The 19,103-nt window shown below is 58.5% G+C and overlaps 2 protein-coding genes across 4 annotated transcripts; both read left to right on the plus strand.

Annotated features, from left to right (window-relative positions):
* Window positions 1-416: 416 nt before the first annotated feature.
* On the plus strand, window positions 417-2,428 carry LOC120600079 (fatty acid desaturase 6-like). Its single transcript, XM_039859321.1, has 3 exons — window positions 417-586; window positions 1,407-1,586; window positions 2,166-2,428. The coding sequence occupies exons 2-3, from the start codon at window positions 1,422-1,424 to the stop codon at window positions 2,313-2,315; spliced, it is 315 nt and encodes a 104-aa protein (XP_039715255.1). The 5' UTR covers window positions 417-586; window positions 1,407-1,421; the 3' UTR covers window positions 2,316-2,428.
* Window positions 2,429-6,961: 4,533 nt separating this feature from the next.
* On the plus strand, window positions 6,962-16,163 carry FDXR (ferredoxin reductase). Of its 3 annotated transcripts, none has more exons than XM_039859300.1 (12): window positions 6,962-7,105; window positions 7,877-7,974; window positions 12,018-12,113; window positions 12,320-12,442; window positions 12,637-12,750; window positions 13,025-13,141; window positions 13,806-13,913; window positions 14,155-14,239; window positions 14,371-14,570; window positions 14,646-14,817; window positions 15,443-15,613; window positions 15,715-16,163. In XM_039859300.1, the coding sequence occupies exons 1-12, from the start codon at window positions 7,027-7,029 to the stop codon at window positions 15,843-15,845; spliced, it is 1,494 nt and encodes a 497-aa protein (XP_039715234.1). In that variant the 5' UTR covers window positions 6,962-7,026; the 3' UTR covers window positions 15,846-16,163. The 3 variants fall into 3 exon arrangements, with proteins under 3 accessions (XP_039715234.1, XP_039715235.1, XP_039715236.1); XM_039859301.1 differs by having other exon boundaries at window positions 13,040-13,141; XM_039859302.1 differs by lacking the exon at window positions 12,637-12,750 and having other exon boundaries at window positions 13,040-13,141.
* Window positions 16,164-19,103: the final 2,940 nt, after the last annotated feature.

The raw sequence follows: 19,103 nt of genomic DNA on the forward strand, positions 1-19,103 counted from the left end.
CAAGTTGCTTACTGCTCCATTTCCTCATCCGTCAAATGGATGAACCCACTTTTCAGGGCTGTGTGGGGATGAACACACCGAGATCACCCTGGTGGGCACCACCGAGCCACCGGGGAGCCAGCATGCATTGGATCTGAGCCTTGCCCACCCCCGTCACTGCGTTTCTCACCCTTTTGGCAGAGCGGCTGAGTAAGGCGGAGCTCAGGACGGCTCTGCGGGGTCTGGCCTTGGTTTCCCTGGGCCTTTATTCTCACTACTGGCTGCTCTTGAATGTGTCTGGCTTCAGGAGCCCCTGCTCGGCCCTGGCCTGCATGCTCGTCACCAGGTCTCTGCTGGCCCACCCTTACCTCCACGTCAACATCTTCCAGGTGAGGTGTCCCCCACCCCGGGCGCTGGGGGGCTATGGGGAGCATTCTCCAGCTGAGGAAGCCTCCCCCCACCTCCCACCTAGCCCTCTCCTCTCCTCTCTGGGGGTCATCACAGAGAGCTTTGGTCTAAGGTAAGGAGTTCACTTCTCTTCAACACTGGCTGCCATTCACAACTGGAGAGAAGATGCGTTAAGAACCTTCGATGTGATGTGCATCGGGTAGATTAAGCCCTGTGGGGACACAAGTGATTAGCCCCCAGCTCCTGCCCTGAGTGCACTTACGGGGATAACCTTAAGTGAAGTGGATGGAGGGCCATCACGGAGGCCCCAGCACAGGCCACGGGCAGGCCGATGGAGGAGCTGGAGACAGAGGTCTTCTTGCAAGGCCAGGACGCAGCACAGGGTCCCGGGCCATTTCCATAGGGACAAACACCTCCCTGCTCCTCAGACCAGTGAAGACCTCGGGTTAGAGCATCCTGCTCACCACCACCCCAGCGCTTAGCACAACTGCCATGAACGACTGAATGCCATAGTTGTGTCCTATCTGCCTGTCTTGTTAGAACGGACACTCCTGTTCACTTCACACTCACTAGACCTAGGACAGTGCCTGGTGGAGGAGGCTGATATACAAACCTGTCGAGTGAAAATATACACGTGGATGCGCAAACTTGATCTTGAACGACGAGCAGGATTTCAATTTGTGAAAACAAAGCAGGGAAGGGTCTCTCCATGATGAAGCAAAGACATAGGGACCTGAGAGTAGGTGGTGGGCAGCCACAAGCTTTAGAGTACCACAGGACCCGAGGGGTGTCCAGGCCAAGCCCCTCATGGTACAGATGGGGAGAGAGGCCCAGAGATGGATGAGACTGAGCTCAGGGCATGGACAGGTGAACCCAGCCGCCTCTCGCCTCTACCAGGTCCTGCCAGAGTGAGAGCGAGGGAGGGCAGAAGCTGGTCCCCAAATGCTAGGCGAGGACACCTGGGGCAGGGTGGGGAGGTACGGGAATGGCCCAGGCCATGACCCACATGTCTGTCACAGCACATCGGGCTGCCCATGTTCTCCCGAGACAAGAAGCCCCAGCGGATTCACATGATGAGCCTGGGCGTGCTTAACCTGCCCCGGCTGCCCGTTCTGGACTGGGCCTTCGGTCACTCCCTCATCAGCTGCCACGTGGAGCACCACCTCTTCCCCAGGCTCTCTGACAACATGTGCCTAAAGGTAGATGAGGGTCGGGCTGGAGGGGCTGGGATGAAGGGAGTCCCTGAGGGCAGAGGGTGCATAACCTTCAGGATTCGCCCGAGCCCTGAGTCCCCCAACTGGACTGGACAGAGGTCCCCAGGAAGGGCAGCCTAGTACGCAAGCATCAGTGTGGGTTTCTTACTAGCAGTGTGACTCTGGGCAAGTTAACTGACCCAAGCCTTGGCTTCCTTATCTGTAGAATGGGAGTAAGCAGTGTGTATGTTGACAGGCTTTGAGGATGAAATGAAGAAATGGGTCTGGAATGTTGGGCACACAGTGGGTGCTTGGTAAAAGGGAGCTATGGTTTTTACCCACCACAGCGAACAGGACTGTCATGCAGTCGGGGGCCCTGGGGGGGGATGTTGAGGAAAAGCCCCCTCTTCCTTGCCTGCTGGGACGGGGAGAGGCAGGGATTCTGCAAGCCCCTCAGCTCCTGCAGACTAGCACAGAACGAGGCAGACAGCAGCTGGGGTTGGGAAGAGGAAGGGCCCCTAGGGGGATGGGCCTGCCTGCAGCCCTGGCTCACAGCGGCCCCTCTTCTTGCCCATCTTCTGGCAGGTGAAGCCCGTGGTGTCCCAGTTCCTCCATGAAAAGCACCTGCCTTACAACGAGGACACCTACCTGGCTCGCTTCTGGCTGTTCCTCAGTCGGTATGAGGAGTTCATGGTGCAGACCCCTCCCATCACTGAGCTGGTGGGGCTGCAATGAGGGGCGGCCAGCACAGGAACCCTGCTCCCCTTCCCAGGCCCAACCCTGGTTCTCCTGCTTCTCTGCCGGCCTGTCCAGGGGCGGGGAGGGGGCGGGCCCTTTCCCAGTGGGTGTGGCCCGGGCTTGGAGGCACTGGGAGGGCAGTGAGGCAGGGAGCTCTTGCTGGGGGTTCTGGGGGTCGCTTGCCCTGCTTGCTTTTCTGGGTTGCGAGAGATATCTGGAGGGAAGGAATAAAGACGGCTGGGCACTCTGAGCAATCTGGCCCACTTCATCTCAGGTCTAAACAGCTGGATTCCTCCCCTGCTCTGCCTGAGCCTTGGTAGGGCTATGGGAGGGTGACAGGGGTGAGGACAGGCCCTGTGCAGGGGGCAGGCTAGAAGAGGGCAGCAAGAGAGTAGGATCAGCCCTCGGCTAGGGCCTCCCTCGCGCCAGCAGTGCCATACTCTTAGATGGCCACCGCTTCTCCGTGCCCTCGGAGGCTGTGCCCACTAAGGAGCCCTCTCCCCAGGGACCATGGGGAGGTTACTCACGGCAGGTTTTCCTGGTTTCTCAGCCAGAGAAACCCCTGCAAGACACAGGCTCGGCATCTGCCAAGAGCCACAGCATCAGCGAGATCAAAGTGTATGTGTTTTGTAAAGAGAAGACACCAGGTTCCGGAAGTAAGGGGAGAAAGAATAGAAATAGCTTTGAGCATGACCTTGGCTAGCTCTAGAAGAAGTCTGCTTTGTCCCATGATAGTTCGAAGGAGTGGACCTGGAAGAATTATCAATTGAGAGAGAAGAAAAATTACTGGGAAGGTAACTGAGGCCGGAGGGGGTGGTGGGCACAGGGTCTGGAGGACAGAAGGCCTTGGAGAAGAAAGGAAGGAGGAGGAGTGTGGGGTGCAGATACAAACCCCGGAAGTCAAGGGCTGGGCTGGTTTGCGAAAGCATTGTCTGCAGCCCGGGAGGGAGGCAGGAATGTAAGGAATTACGGATGCCAGCCAGAGGAAGAGGTTGAGGTGAGAGCCAGCCTAAAGTGTTCAGAAGTTTTGTCAGGGATGCAATAATGATGGAATAGGCAAGCAAAGCTGTGGAGAAAGTGGGCAGACCTGAGAGAGGGCTGGGAGCTGCCCTGGCTGGGGGCTGGATGAGGGGTTGCAAGGGCCCAGCTGGAGGCTGAGGGAGGGACAGAGAAAGGAGGCCAGAGCAGTTGGTTTAAAACAGGGTTTCTCACCTTGGCACTATGACATTTTGGCCAGATCATTCTTTGCTGTCGGGGCCTGTCCTGTGCATTGCAGGATGCTTAGCAGCATCCCTGGCTTCTTACCCACAAGGTGCTAGGAGCCCAAGTTGTGAGCATCAGAAATGTCTGAAGTCATTGACAAATGTCCCCTGGGGGGCAAAATCAGCCCTGGTCGAGCACACGCAAGTCGTGTTCTGACTGCGTAATTGCCTGGTTTTCCAGTGAAGTCCTTGGACGGGGCGAAGGGCACGCTGCCCCTGATGATGTCAGCCAGTGGGATGGGCAGGGGGGCCTTGGACAGGGCGAAGGGCACACTGCCCCTGATGATGTCAGCGGGGGATGGGCGGGGGGTTCAGGTGGCAGGCGAAGGCACTCTCTAAGCCTGGTCCTGTTGGAGAGCCTATCTCTAATGAAGCCTCAGGTGGCTCTGCTGGGAAGCTGCCCCTGGCCCCCAGACCCTGCCTCTTCTACCGAAGGCCACAGCTCCTGTCAGGCACCGCCTTCTGCAGCCGCAGCTGTCACTCCTTTGAAAACAGCTCCTTCGAGTCAGGGCGGTAGTGGCTTCCAGCTATTGCTAGCCCAGGGGAGCTTCACTGTTCCTTTAATGCTGCTCACACCTCTGTACAAAGTTCCTTCATTAAACTCTCTACAATCGGACCTTTTGAGCATGCCATCTGTTTCCTGCTGGGAGGCTGACTGATAGAGCAGGGTTTTGGATCCTCACAGCCTCTTGGAAGGAGCGGGGCTTGGCAGCCTCTCCAGTCTACTGCTTTGCTCTAACTTACTGCTGCTCTTTTGAAATGCATTATTAGTACCTCAGAAATGGCCTTAAAGTCTGGGAGAGTGACTAATCGAACGGCTAATTCTCCACATGAGAAATGCAATGTCAGTAAAGGCTCCATCGCATAGTCCCGGCTAATGATTACGACCATCCTAATACATAACCAATGACTCAGTGTTATTGATCTGGGCCTCAGCGGGGGATAGGCAACAGCTGAAGGCCCTGGTACCAGACTTGGCTGTACCACAGGCACCCGGGAACAAGTCACTCTATCACTTTGAGGCTTGATTTTCTCTTACTCTGAGGATATGGGTTGGGAATGCACGGGGCCTGAGAGGTAAGGAAGGGGAGGTGACAGGAGTGAATGAAGCCTTTCTAGGGCTCCGCGGTGACCTAAGGTCTAATTTACAAAGGTGAATCAGAGTTGATAATATTGATGATGACAATGACAGCTAACACCTATTCAGAACTTATGGCACATTTTTACCTATGCCATCTAATTTTAATCTTTATAAGAAGTTGGTACTATTTTTTTCTCACGTTACATATTATGAACATAAGCCTTGGAGAGATTAAATTTCTCAGTGTCATATAGCCAGTAAATGGTGGAGGAAGGATTCTAACCCAGTGTGTCCGACTCCAGAATCTCTGCTCTTAACCACCAAGCATAGTGCCTCTGGGAGGGGAGTCCTATACAGCTTTCTGAAGTATCTGATCCTGAATCTTCATCTCTTCCTATGTGAAAGGATAATAAATGATTCGATCATTAAAATAAACTCTTTATGAACATCCATTATGCACCAGGCATTGCGTGAAGCTTTGGGGGTATTAAGAGTGAACGAGATTGAGCCCCAACCCCTGGGAGCTTACAGTCTAGTGCCAGAGTTGACAAACTTTTTCTGTAAAGGCCCAGATAGTAAGTATTTTGAGCTTTGTGGACGATATGGTCTCTGTCACAAATACTCAAAGCATTTTGTGCCATCAAAGTATGAAACAACCATAGATATGTAAAGAATGAGCATAACTGTGTTTCAATAAATTTCGTTTGAATCTGTGTAATTTTCACATGTCACAAAATATTCTTTACATTTTAAAAAAGCCATTTAAGAATGTAAAATCCATTAGCTTGTGAGTAGTACAGAAACAGGTGTTGGGTAGGATGTGGCCTGCGAGCCATAGTTTGCTTACTCCTGGTCTAATGGGACAGGCACAAACACAATGACTTGTTAGAAATCAGAATGGGAGGGGGGAAAGGGGAGGGGAGAGGGACTGGAAGGAGCACAAGGAGCTCCTGGGGTGCTGGCCACATTCTACTTGTTGATCTGGGTGATCTGGGTGGTAATGTGGTTACATCTGTGATAATTCATCAAACAGTATACTTCTGATTTGGGCACTTTCCTGTTTGTTATACTTCAATAAAAAAGATAATTAAAAAACGGTAAGGCAGTGTAATAAGTAATAATGGGGTAGGGTGTTAGGGGACAAGAAGGGGCCTTAACCCAGCTTGGGAGAGGATGGGTCAGTACATGGGGCAAGTTGCTCCTCCCCTGTTTCTTCATCTATGTAAGGGGGAGGGGTGAGGAGGGCCAAGAGCTCTGCGGATGGAAAGGGATTCTATGGAAAGCAACCTCACAGAGTGATCTGATCATAAACTCCTAAATGGGCAGGTCATAATGGGTGGTCACAGCCCAGTCCTATAATTTTAGTGAGATATTTTAAAGCAAATTTCTCCGTCAGTTCTCCTTGTGCATCTAGGTTAACACACCTTCGAAATGGCAGAAGTGATACCTTCGAAGCTGTAATCAGCTCCAGGAGACCACATAATCTGTAATCCAATCCCTGCCTTGCTTTCTCCCACCTCTCCCACCTTCATGTAAATCTTCCTTATGTTCTTCCCTTAAGTTCAAATGCATAAAAAAACGAAACAAAACAAAAACCCTACAAACTTATTCTCAGGAGCATTTTAGGTCTTACTCCCCGGTAACTGTCGTCAGTTTTGGCTCAAATAAATTTTTATAAAAATTCTCTACAGGTTTGGACATTTCTTACATTGCTACCCGTAAGGTTTAAAATTCTCCCTGGCCCAACCTGGCCGGCATCTTGTTGGGGTCACCCGGATCGGTGAAATGGGTTGCCAAGTTCCAGGCAGGAGCCCCTTTTTTCCAAACATCTAAACTCTAGTTGTTACCCCATTGACTTGTTTGAACCGGACTGGTGATTGGCTAGCATGAAACAAGCCCAGGCAGGGGAGTGGCTATCAAAAGGGAAAGGCGGTGGCGTCATCAGTCAGAGACCAGAGCCACCGAGAGAGACAGAGGGTTAAGTAAACTCCCCTCTAATTGGTTCCTTTCTACAGGCGAGATTGAAACAGCGATGGGGATTCGCTCTCCTTTAACTCCAGAACTAATAAGTCACGGAGGGACCGGAAATCCTGGGGGGCGGGCCTTCAGCAGAAGAGGGTGGATCCAAGGGCGGGCTTTCTTTGGGGAGGGATTCTTTAGGGGATGGGGGTGGAGCCGCCTCGCTGGGCTTTCCTAGAGCGTGCTAGGCAGGATTTGGGGCGGGTCCGCGCCTATGGGCGGGGTCAGGGAGGGGCGGGGCCGGAGCCGGAGGCGGGGCCGGAGGCGGAGGCGGAGCCGGCGCTTAGCGCGGGGCGCGGGCCAGTCACCAGGATCAAATCTGCAGGCTTGGTTCCTCCTTCCAGCCATGGCTCCGCGCTGCTGGCGTTGGTGGCACTGGTCGGTGTGGCCTCGGACCCGACCGCCTCCCGCCAGGAGTACCCCGAGTAGGAGCAGGGCGGCCCTGGGACTGGACACGGGTGCGGGGAGGCCTGCGTGCGCTAAGTGGTGGAGTCGGAGCCACGCTGCCGCAGAGCTGGAGAGGGGAAAGAGGGGCGAGACTGGAGGGAGTCCACTCAGGCAGACGAGATGGGGGTGGTGCACGGGGCAGATGGCGGGGCCTGTGGGGTGAGATACCCCTAGGGTGAGACAGCGGTCAACAAAGATGAGAAGGGGAGACAGTATATGTTCGCAGATGAGAAAAGGGGCGAGTGAGAGTGCTCTGGAGGTCTCAGGGGCAAGAGAGGATTCTGAGGCGAAACAGGTGTCTGTAGGAATGAGGCGGGTGGACTGGGACAACGCATAGGGTTCTGCGAAGAGAGGGGTTAGAGAGGTAAAAGGGGAGCATTGTGGGGAGATCCGCAGGGGTGAGAATGGGATGAAGTGGGGTCCGTTGGAAGGATGTGGTATTCTAGCTGGCTGGGTACGGAACCCCATAAGAAAAATGAAGTACCGTGCAGGGCAGCTTCGTGGGTGAGTGGTGGGGGTTGTTGACTAGGCCATCTTTAGAGACATAGTAAGTTCGTGGGTGATATGTAAGGTTCTGGATGAAGACACAGCCTTTGGGGTTCAGATGAAGTAAGGAACCCTGCAAGTGCCAAAGCTTTGACAAACAAAGAGGAGGGCGAAGCTTGGGAAGCTCCGTCTTCTGTTCCACACTGAAGCTGGTTTGGAAGTGTTGTTCTGACCGCCCTCCCTCTCCCCCTCCCCCATCCTAGGTTCCCACCAGCAGTTCTCCACGCAGGAGCAGACCCCCCAGATCTGTGTGGTGGGCAGTGGCCCAGCTGGCTTCTACACTGCCCAACACCTGCTAAAGGTAAGCCACACCCTCCTGGTTCCCTCACCTACGACTGGTCTGTTCCAGTCCTAAGGGCAAGGCGCACTGTTTGGGTTTTAAAAGCACTCCTGGATCCCCATTGGGGAAGGGGTTCCCAGCCCTTCTGGACAAGATACTTTCTGCACGCTTTCTCACCTACGTCTGGGGCTCCCCACTCTAGGTCCTCAGCTATGAGCGAAGTGTGTCCTCCTCATGGGCAGTGGTCGACGGCAGACTGTCACCTGCGCCTCCTTGGCCAAGCCCTTCAGGGAGCTTACTCAGACCTGCAGGATGACTCTGCCCTGCCCCTCATGTCCCCTTCTTTCTTTAGCATCCGCCTTCACTCCAGCATCCTGTATCTGCAGGCGCTACCCCGTCTTCTCAGGGTTTCCTGTAGCTTTACCTCCTTGCTGTGCTCTCAGCAGTGACTCCCCATGCCAAGGCTGCTCTTTCAGCCTGCTTGCCACCTCCTATTTCCTCCCCCAAAGGCCGGCATCTCAAGGCTTACGGTATTGGCCTTGGTTAGCAGGGCTCCAAGGTTACAAATTACCCTTGAGACTTTGCCAGACCTTGGACCTTGGTGGGAGGGAGGAGGGAAGGGAGACCTAGGCTGACTAAGATATGGGACAGTGGCCTCTCTTTGGAGGAACTTGGCGTGTCAGTGAAGAGACAGGAGAAATGAGGAGTGTATTAATTATACAAACACATATGCAGATACTTAAAAGGTAGGGTGACCGACCTCCCCCATTTGCCCAGGACACAGGGCTTTCAGTGTTCAAACTGGGAGTATCAGGGGAATGGGAAAAAAAGAAACTAGGCGTGTCTTGGGGAGACGGAGATGCGTTGTCACCCTGATGAAAAGTGACCTAAGCCCACCTTCCAAGCAAGTAGGTGAAGGAGCTAATTACGATGGTGTAACCAGCATGAGCTGAGTTAAGTGGGGTCAGTCAAAGTGTTTCCTGGAGAAGTTGCCTTTGCTCTATATTGAAGGAGGCCAGAGGCCCTGGAGAGGGCCTCCTACATGTGGGAGTCACCCCCAAGCAAAGCTGCTGTGCCTAGTAGGGCAGCCCTGGGCTCTGGGACAGAGACCAGGGATCTCACAGGGACTGAGGAGGTCTTGGAGGGTTTTGTGTAAGGGACACTATGTTAGCTGAGCCTGAATTTTGGGGAGGGAGGAGAGTGGGCCTTCCAGACGGGATTCTCAGTGCACTCAGCTGGCAAACGCACATACTTTCTCTGTGGGAGATGATGGGGGATGGACACAGAGGCCAGTTACGAGCTGGTCCTTGCCCACTGGGAGCTCCAAGATACATACTTGGTGCATCTGGGGCAGTGGCACTAAGCTGAGTCAGGCATTGTCCGTATAGCATCTCATCACATCCTCAAGACAACCTTCAAGACAGGTGTCATGAGTCTTGCTTCACAGGTGAAGACTCTGCGGCTGAGCGAGGTTGCCCAAGGGCCCACATGGACAGGGGAGGTGCTGGGATCTGAGCACAGGCCTAGTCTGACAGCAGAGCCTGCTCCTAAGCACCATGGTAGCTCATTCTATAATCTACTACTGTCGTCCCAGGCGTAGGCTTGGCACTGGGGACATGGGTGTGAGCAGGACCGCCATGGTCCCCGTGCTCAAGGACCTGATGGTCTAATGTGGGGTCATGGGGTGGGGGAAGGGGTTCACATGATACTCTTAGGGCTCCAATGGTGTAAGCACAGAAAGCAGGGAGGGGGATTGTACAGAGAGGGGCAGCCTAGAGGAGGAGACGGCCACATTGCTGTCTGAAGGACGGAAGGTGTGGGGGAGGGGGGAGAGTGCCAGGCACAGGGAACCACGTGGACAAAGGCCCAGAGGAAGGAGAGAATGAGCCTTGGGGACAGGTGAGTTCAGGAAGGTAGGTGTGTGCAGTGAGGGCGGAAAGGAGAGGCCCGAGGCCCGAGGAGGCAGGTGGGCCCAGATCTTGGGGACCTTGGAAGCCACTGACCAGGCTTGGGTTCAGGCCATTTATCTTGGTGCTACCCATTCCCCTCCCCTCCATCACTGGGGGACTTACTAAAATACACGTTTCTGGGCCTCGCTTAGACCTAATCAAACTGTGGCTGGGGCTCAGTAACCAGCACTTTTAAATGAATACCGCAGGGGAACCTGGTGCCTGCTGCTACAGGTGGCTGGCTTTACTGAAGAGTTTTAGGCAAGGGACTGGCAGCACCCCATTTTGATTTGGAGCCCTCTCTGCCTGCAGGGCAGACAGTAGAGTGGGGAGACAGGGCTGGTGGCTAGGAGAGCAGTGGGGAGCTGCTGGAGTGGCAGTGGGGTGCCGACTGGACCAGGCCAAGGAGAGTAAAGGAGGAGCCCCAGGTTCTGGCTCGGGCTGTGGGCGGATGGCATGGAACGGAGCACAGAAACAGGAGAGCTTGGGGGTGAGGGCGCTGGCTGTAATCGGGATAGGTTCGAGGTGTCTGGGGTGAGTAGTCCAGCTTTGGACTTCAGAGGGAGATCTGGGCGGGAGAGAGAGGGGAATGTCATCAGCAAGTCCTCAGAAATTCGAGGTCACAGGAGGGAGCTGATGAAACTTCCAAGGGTTGGAGAGGAGCGGGTTGCCCAGAAGACGAGTTTGGCCCATGCAAGATGACTAGTAAACAAGTCCGGTGGACTTAGCTTTGTGGAGGTGGCCTTGGAGCGAGCAGTGTGACCTAGAGGGAAGGATCCCCAGCAGGAAAGAATAGAAGACAAAGTCGCATTGTCTAAGGTATTGTCCACTTGAACTTTGGTCAGCTTGAACTTTGTCCCGCGGCAGGGCATCCAGGGAAGGTTGATGAGCGAGGCAGAGCAGCAACAATGGTAATAGTTGACAGCTTTCATCGCGGGTCAAGCCCTGGGCTAAGCGCTTCAGGCCTGGCTCATTTGCTGTGGGTGGTGCATCGCGCCGCGAGGGATGGTCTGTGGTACCAGGAAGTCCTGTGGCACAGAGCCGGAGAGCGCTGGGGTCGCCGTGGCTGATGACTCCAAAGCTGGAGCTCTTCCCGGATACCACACAGTGGGGTTTGAAGGAGGTGGGTTGGGCGCCACCTCTGGCTGGCACGGTTGGGTGGTGGGTGGCCTGGACTTGGGTGCAGGCAACAGAGTGGAGGGCAATGGGGGTTTGGACAAAGGTGAGGAGGTGAGCAGGAGCCTTTGTCGGGGTGAGGGCGACTGAAGGGCAGGAGCTCATTGGGCCTGAGTCATGAGCCTCATCGAAGTGGGACTATTACAGCCAGAGCCAAGACGGGGGTGGGAAGCAGGGCAGTGTCCTCTGCAGGAGCCCCGAGTGCTTAACTCTGAACCTGATTGCAGCCCAGAGTCTCTCACTGTGCTGACCCCCAGGACGCTTCCTGACAACCCAGAGAGGGTGTGTTATCTGTCCCAGTTTACAGAGGAAGAGCCAGATCCTGGGACTTGCCAGCCACGTGGCTGGTCGGTGCCTGAGCCCAGCCCTGTGCCTTTCCCACAGCCCCACTAGGTGCCCAGGAGGGCAGGCAGCATGGAACCAGTGTGTGAGTGAGGTTCTTTCTCTAAGATTGAGAGGAGGGCCACTTCCCTCTGCCCCCCACATGCCCGAGCTGTGCCCCCACCTCCCAGTCCAGCTTGGTCCTCTTTCCAACAGGGTGATCTTAGAGACAAGAGCTAATGCAGGCATGCATTTCAAATGGTGGTTCTCAGGCCGTCAGGCTGGCTGGGCATTTCTAGAAGTGTCGAGGGGTTCTAGGGCAGGGCCATGTGGCACACCTGACCCAAGGAGATGAAGAAGCGCCCCCGATGCCCTCTTCCTGTTGGCCGAGTTCTCGATGGGCTGGCGGTCTGCGAGGTCTGACCTCGGCCGCCCCATTCCTCTCGTCTGGCTCCCTAGGCACACGAGGAGTCAGGGTCTCTTCTTCCCTGCAGAGGGTCGAGGCCTCCTTGTGTCCTCAGTCCCCTGAGCTGGGCTCTCCTGCTCTGTCCCGGAAGGGGAGGACACGTAGAGGCCCAGTCCCTCCTTCAGCCCGCTGCCTGCCGCCCTCTCCCCCAGCACCACGCCCGGGCCCACGTGGACGTCTATGAGAAGCAGCTCGTGCCCTTCGGCCTGGTGCGCTTTGGCGTGGCACCCGACCACCCCGAGGTGAAGGTAGGTCTCTCTGGGCATGGAGGGGAGGTTCGGAGACTGTGGTCTAAGTGAGAAAGGAAGGGAGGCCACCTGGCCGCATGGGATGACCCCAGGCCCTCCAGATGCCACCCAGGTTCCATCCCCAGGACATTTTGGGGTGAGGGTGGCACAGGCATGGTCCCTGGAGCTGCCTCCTCCTCTAACCCCTCCCACTCCGGGGCCCGCAGAATGTCATCAACACCTTTACCCAGACGGCCCGCTCTGACCGCTGTGCCTTCTACGGCAGCGTGGTCGTGGGCAGGGACGTGACCGTGCCAGAGCTGCGGGAGGCCTACCACGCCGTGGTGCTGGTGAGTGCAGACGGGTGGCCTGGTGGGGGAGGAAACACGGCGGCTGAGGGATGGAAGCGTAGGGGCGAGGCCCAAACCGCTGGCCATGGGCCAGAGTGGAAGCTGCGGAGGAGGAGCGGCAAGGAGGCCGCTGGGAGCTGGTGGGGGCTGCCCGGCCCCTTAGCTGGTGCCGAGGGCTCTGGGTCTCTCCTTAGAGTTACGGGGCAGAGAGCCATCAGGCTCTGGAGATTCCCGGTGAGGAGCTGCCTGGTGTGTTCTCGGCCCGGGCCTTCGTGGGCTGGTACAATGGGCTTCCTGAGAACCGGGAGGTGAGTTTGGGGAGCACTCCCGGTGCCTCTTCCCCCCTACCCCTCAGCCAGGGCGAGGGGAGCCCTTGGACACCAGAGCTATGGGAAGAAAGAGCCACTGTGCAGGACTGGGAGGCTCCCAGTGAGGAGATATGCGAGACGTTAGGCTGACCGAGGCGGAAGGTCAACCGTGGAAGGCCTCTGGGAAGAGGTGGGGCTGGGGAGCGGAGGGGGACGTCTCTCACGGGGGAGCCTGAGGACTGTGGACCAGGAGCCTGACTGGAACCCAATGCAGACATCTCTCCTCCAGCTGGCACCAGACCTGAGCTGTGACACAGCCGTGATTCTGGGGCAGGGGAACGTGGCTCTGGACGTGGCCCGGATCCTGCTGACCCCACCTGAGCACCTGGAGGTAAGTGGGCAGGTCAGGGGCTGGAGGAGCGCAGGTGAGGTCACACTGAGGAGAGGGCGCCCCAGCTGCAGGGGGCAGGCCTCGTCCCTCCAAGCTGAGCCGAGGGCCCGTCTCCCCTGGCCTCAGGCGGAGAGAGGCCTCTGCAAGGCGGTCCCAGAGCTTCGTCTCATCCCTGTTCCCCTTCAGCACTCCAACTACATGGGCCTTTAAAAAAAATACCATTCAGCGTGCCACAGTTCTCAGCTCACTTGTCCCTTCCTCGGGAAGCTTTATACCTTCCTCTGATAGACCTGTCTACTTCTGCTTCAACGCATGTTGTCACCACTGTAATTTTACACTTATCGACGAGTATTTGATAAGTATCTCTCTCTCCTCCAGATCAGAAGCTCTGTGAGGGCCGGCACCATTAACAGTCCCCCTTCTCCCTGCCCCTCGCATGGTGCCCTCACTGGTAAACACACCTGTTGAGTGAGCAAGAGCGTGGGCCTGGTTTGCTACTAGTTGGAGCCATTTGCAGAATTGGTGGCAGTGCTCCATATGACCACCAGGGGGGGCAGTGGCGCACTTTCAGGCTGCCAACCTTCTCAGGCTTAGTTAGGATGGGGACGTGACCAAACAGAGAGGCTCAGTGTTGGATGACTTTAAGGTCTTCCTTTTGTGCCAGAAAACGGACATCACGGAGGCTGCCCTGGGGGTACTGAGGCGGAGTCGGGTGAAGACGGTGTGGATAGTGGGCCGACGAGGACCTCTGCAAGTGGCCTTCACCATTAAGGTGCTAGGGCCAGAGGGAGAGGGGCTAGGGTCCCAAGTAGATGGTCTGCCCTTAGGAGGCGGGGCAGGGCAGAGCCCCTGGGAGCGATGCTGCCTGGGGTGGAAGAGGGGAGCCGGGCGGGGCCCCGTGCCTTCTGCGGCAGTGGTGGTGTCTCCCACCTGGCCTGGGCTTTTTGGGTGGGCTCTGGAGTGAATGGTACTCTGGGCCTGACCTCCCCCACCTCACCCCACCTCACCCCAAGGAGCTTCGGGAGATGATTCAGTTACCAGGAACCCGGCCCATTTTGGATCCTGCGGATTTCTCAGGCCTCCAGGACAGAATCAAGGGTGAGGGGCCCTGGCCTGGCCCCCCAGCTCACTAGGGAGGGGACAGTCTAGGTCAAGAGGGCTTGGAGGAGGGCATTCAGGGACGAGATGTAATCCAGGCTCAGCCCTGAGAGGTTCTGCGTTGCTGACAGAGGCGCCTCGCCCAAGGAAGCGGCTGATGGAGCTGCTGCTTCGAACAGCCACGGAGAAGCCGGGGGCACAGGAGGCTGCCCGCCAGGCGTTGGCCTCCCGGGCCTGGGGTCTCCGCTTTTTCCGAAGCCCCCAGCAGGTGTTGCCCTCGCCAGACGGGCAGCAGGTGGCAGGCATCCGCCTGGCAATCACCAGACTGGAGGTGAGTCTTCTGTTACCCAAAGACACCCCTGTTCTCAAGTCTCCCCACCCTAGTTGTCCACACTCTCCCCAACAGGGTGTCGGTGAGGCCACCCGGGCAGTGCCCACTGGAGACACGGAGGACCTCCCTTGTGGGCTGGTGCTGAGCAGCGTTGGGTATAAGAGCCGCCCCATTGACCCCAGTGTGCCCTTTGACCCCAAACTTGGGATCATTCCCAATGTGGAGGGCCGGGTTGTGGACGTACCAGGTGAGAGGATGTGAGAAAGGCGTCAAACCACAGGGGGACAGGGAGGCTGGTGTCTCTTGGGGCCATTCACATTCATCCTGTGACATGCACTGAGAAACGGCTCTGAGCCAGGTCCTGGGGGTCTGGGTCCTGGGACCCAGCTCCACCTTCCTCCTGGCCCTAGAGTAAGTTCCCAGTCTAGCTGAGGTGCCCACATATTTCTGGTTATTAAGTCATTCAGTTTACTGAGGCCCGTTCTGGCCCTCTGCTCAGTGCTGGGTTTGGAGATCGAACAGCAGCCTCAGGGAATTTCTGGTCTGACTAAATATCCACACACCTGTCTATTCCTTCAGTAAACATTTCCTCAGGGCCTGCAGGAACTGGAGGTGGGCAAGACCCAGCTCCTACCCTCAGGGAGCTTCTAAGTCTACAGGGAAGCTGAGGTATAAGGGGGGACGGTATGGTAAAAGCAAGTTGAGAAGAATCCAGGGTGGCGGGCCCCGGACGCAGTGGGCCCAGCTGACGGGCTGCTGGGAGGACTGGGGTGTACGGATGTGCGTGCACACATGTATCCTGGGGGCTCGGGCTCGTCAGGCTAGTGTCCAGCCACGTCCTCTTTCCTTACCATTTCGTTACTCCCTCCCAGGCCTCTATTGCAGTGGCTGGGTGAAGCGGGGGCCCACAGGTGTCATCGCCACCACCATGACTGACAGCTTCCACACCAGCCAGACACTGCTGCAGGACCTGAAGGCCGGGCTGCTGCCGTCTGGCCCCAGGCCTGGCTACTCGGCTGTTGAGGCCCTGCTCAGAAGCCGAGGTCTGAGCCCTGGGTGTATTCTTGGGAGGTGGGATGGGCAGGTGTGCTCTGGGCTGGGATGGAAGAGGCGGAGGCAGTGACCCATCTTCCCTCCGCCTCAGGGGTCCGGCCCGTCTCTTTCTCGGACTGGGAGAAGCTGGATGCTGAGGAGGTATCCAGGGGCCAGGGCGCTGGGAAGCCCAGGGAGAAGCTGCTGGATCCTCAGGAGATGCTGCGGCTGCTGGGACGTTGAGCTCATATCCCAGCCCGGCGGGAGAAGAGGAGTGGCGTTCAGGGAGGAGGGGCTGGGGCCGGTCTGAGCGGGCCTCTGCGCCACGGCTGCATCCCCTGCCTGCCATGCCACGGGGCCGCGGCTGCCTCTTTTCCAGGGGTCTCTGAATACTTTCTCCTGCCAGAAGATCGCCTTTGTCAGTGTGGGTTTAACTCTCAATAAGGAGATAACCTCAGGGATGGGCGCAGGTGCAGGCTGACCTTCCTCCTCCCCACCTCTCTCCTGCTGAGGGTCACCAGGTCAGGAATATGCTTAAAATAAACCAGCTGCAAACGAAGAGCCAATGGTTGACGTACCTGCGACTTCTGGGGCCTGGGGTCACCTTCCAGCGGCAGCTCCCCTCCAGCCCCCAGGTGGCGCTGCAGAGCCAGCTCCCTGCTCAGGGGCCTCTTGGAGGGGGACTGGTAGCCAGTCCTGGCACCCATCATCCCTTCTCTGCTTGGCCCTGCTGCTGCGGTCCGCCTGCCTTCTGCCGGCACTGCAGGCACCCTGGGACCCTGGCCTGCCTGCTCCGTCGGCCCCACTGCCTGGTCCCCTCCCTGGTTAGCTCCAGGTACAACCAAAACAAGAAGAGAAGTGGGAGTGAGGGGACCCGGCAGTAGCTCTGGTGCGGGTCCCCCATTCTGTTTGCTTCCAGTACCTTACACGCCTCATCGGTTTCCAGCCAGATCAACAAGACTTTTGTCAGTACTAAAATCTCCGTAGCGCTTTGCCGTTTACGAAGCGTGTTCACCATCTAAATGCCGGTCCCCAAGATGCTGACCTCACTTTATAGACAGGGATTCTCGAAATGAACTGGCCCAAGGTCACACGGCTAGTGAGCTGTAGGCTTGAACCCAGGGCTCTGGGCCGGTGTTGTTTTCTGAGGCCACTTTAGCCCCAAGTGTCGGATCTAGGAGCACTGTCCTGGAGAGGAGAGAAAGGACCCAGGCGTCGGCACGCGGGCGGCAAGGAGGGGCTGGAGGAGCGCGGGTGCCAGCGGCGGGGCGGGCAGGCCAGGGCGGGGCGGAGGCGGTGGGCCCCGGTGGCGCGGGCGGCGCGGGCGGCAGCGAGTGCTTCGCCACAGCCGGCTGGAGAGCCCAGGGAACCGGAGGCGCGGCGCGCAGCCCAGCCCGGGATGTAGCCGGGCGCCAAGCGGGCCACGGAGGGGCGCGGGGGTGGACCCGGCTCAGCCCTCCAGGCCGCACCACAGGCACTGGCCCCTGGGCGCCCGGGCTCAGGCGCCCGCCGGGCTAGGACAGAGCGCGCCAGCGCGCGGAGCCAAGGCGCCAGGACATGCACCGCGTGGGAGGCGGCCGGCGCGGGCTCTGGGCGCGGGCGCAGCGCCCCTTCCCCCCCGGTGAGTGGCGGGCGGCGAGCCGGGGGCGCAAACTTCGCCAACTTGGGGCTATTCTCTGGCGCCACGCGGGCAAGGACAGTGGAGACGGACGCGGGACACCTGGGGAGACTCGGGCCGGCGTAAGGAGCCCGAGGAGGGGGCGACCAGAGAACCGGGACCCTCGGGGACCCGGCCTGGGGTTTGGACCCGGTCGGGCGGCAAGGAGGAGAGGAAGAGAGGCCGAGATGACAGGCGCGCGGCGGACGCGAGAGAAGGACGTGGGCGACGCGCTCAAGATGTTGGTCTCCTGGGTCACCGAGCCCTCTCCAGTTCCTTCGCCTGGCGCCTCGGCAGTGCGGGGGAGGGGGCGGTGCAGAGGCAAGGGAGTCTGGGCCGCGGGACCCCTCAACTGTTGCTGCTGGAAGCCACTGGGGCGGGGAGCGGATCCGGGAGCCGGGGCCACGGCTGGGTACGGCCAGAACAGAGGGGGCTGGAGCGGGTAGAAAGCAGGGAGGACGAAGGGGACTGTGGGTGGCTTCGGGAGCCCGCTCCCGGAGGTACGCCGAGCACCTACTGCGCGCGCCGAGCACAGACAGCACGCGTCTGTCCTCGCGCCCCCCTCCCCCACCTTCGCCCGCTGTGAGTCCCCCAGGCGCTCCCCTCCCAGCCCTCCTCCGCCCGGCAGGACGCTCCCTCCTTTGACCCCAGGGAATCAGCTCGGGCTTCGCGGGGTGGTGGCATCTCCCCAAATTCTGACCCTGCGCTCGGAGGACCCAAGCTCCGCGGACGAGAAAGGAAGGGTGGGTGGAGAGGGCCCGGGGAGAGTCGAGAGCCCCAGGGTGCTGGGCCCTGGCCGCTGCCGCAAGGGGCTGCTCTAGTCTCCGGGGGCTTCGACTGTGATCCCCGACGGCGAGGAAGGGAAGCCCGAGCCCCCTGCTGCGGAGGGCGGGTTGTGCCTAGGCCTAGGCGGACAGGGCCAGGGACGTGCGATGGCAGAGGCATCCGGCAGCCAGAAAATGCCCAAGGGTGAGTCCCCGGCTCAACCCAACGTCCGGCTGCTACCGGGTGAACGAAGCGGGAACTGCCGCGGGGCCCTGCGCTCGCCCCAGTGATCCGCCCTGGTTTCTAGCCCTGCTCGCCCGACGGGACCTCTGGCTCGGTTCCCCAGCCTTCCGATGCTGGCACCGCCTTGGCTCTGTCCCCAACCTGGAGCCATGGGAAAATCAAGGAAAGGAATTTATTTGGGGCTCGTCTGCTCTGTCTCGGAGCCCGTCTAGTTTCCGGCTGTGCCAGTCAGTTTCGAGTCTGTTTCTAAACTCCGTACTAAGAATCTGGATAGGAAAGCGAAGGGGACCTGTCCGCCAGAAGTGTCCCTCAGGGGAGGGGACCTGTCCCTCAGACTCCTGGGTTTACTCCAGGCCCTAGGGCAGGCCTGGGCTGTACCCCGCCCACAGCCCCGCCTGTCAGTCGAGCTCCGCCCCTCCCCACCCTCCGGGCTTGGGGTGACCACCCAACTTGGGGGAGTGGAGGTGGGGACCTAGGAGCTGGCGACGCTCGCAGGAGGTAGCGGCGAGGTGGGGGGCGCCGAGTGCTTGGTGCCCAGTTTGGCCGCCAGGAGGCGTGGCGCGGGTCCCGGCGCCGGGAGTCACCGCCGCTGTCACCGCTGCCGCCGCCGCATCGCGAGTGTCCTTGAGCCGTGGGTGACGGTGGCTCTCGCCGCTCGCGCCCCCTCCTCCTGCGGGGGGAGCCTGATGCCACGTTCCCTATGAATTATTTATCGCCGGCCTAAAAATACCCCGAACTTCACAGCCCGAGTGTAAGAGACTCCTGCCGAGGGGAGGGGGCGGGGCGCCCCCCGGAGGGGCCCGCGCGGAATCTGCGGGGAGGCGAGGAGCAGGAGG

Source organism: Pteropus medius, unplaced genomic scaffold (assembly GCF_902729225.1).
Source record: "Pteropus medius unplaced genomic scaffold, Ma_sr-lr_union100, whole genome shotgun sequence".
NCBI lineage: Eukaryota > Metazoa > Chordata > Mammalia > Chiroptera > Pteropodidae > Pteropus > Pteropus medius.

Bases quoted from the DNA above. Each gene is read 5' to 3' on its own strand.
- LOC120600079 (XM_039859321.1), top strand. From the start codon at position 1,422: ATGTTCTCCCGAGACAAGAAGCCCCAGCGGATTCACATGATGAGCCTG. The intron at 1,587-2,165 runs GTAGATGAGGGT...ATCTTCTGGCAG, and splicing joins CTGACAACATGTGCCTAAAG to GTGAAGCCCGTGGTGTCCCA.
- FDXR (XM_039859300.1), top strand. From the start codon at position 7,027: ATGGCTCCGCGCTGCTGGCGTTGGTGGCACTGGTCGGTGTGGCCTCGG. The intron at 12,114-12,319 runs GTAGGTCTCTCT...CGGGGCCCGCAG, and splicing joins CCGACCACCCCGAGGTGAAG to AATGTCATCAACACCTTTAC. The intron at 14,571-14,645 runs GTGAGTCTTCTG...TCTCCCCAACAG, and splicing joins TGGCAATCACCAGACTGGAG to GGTGTCGGTGAGGCCACCCG.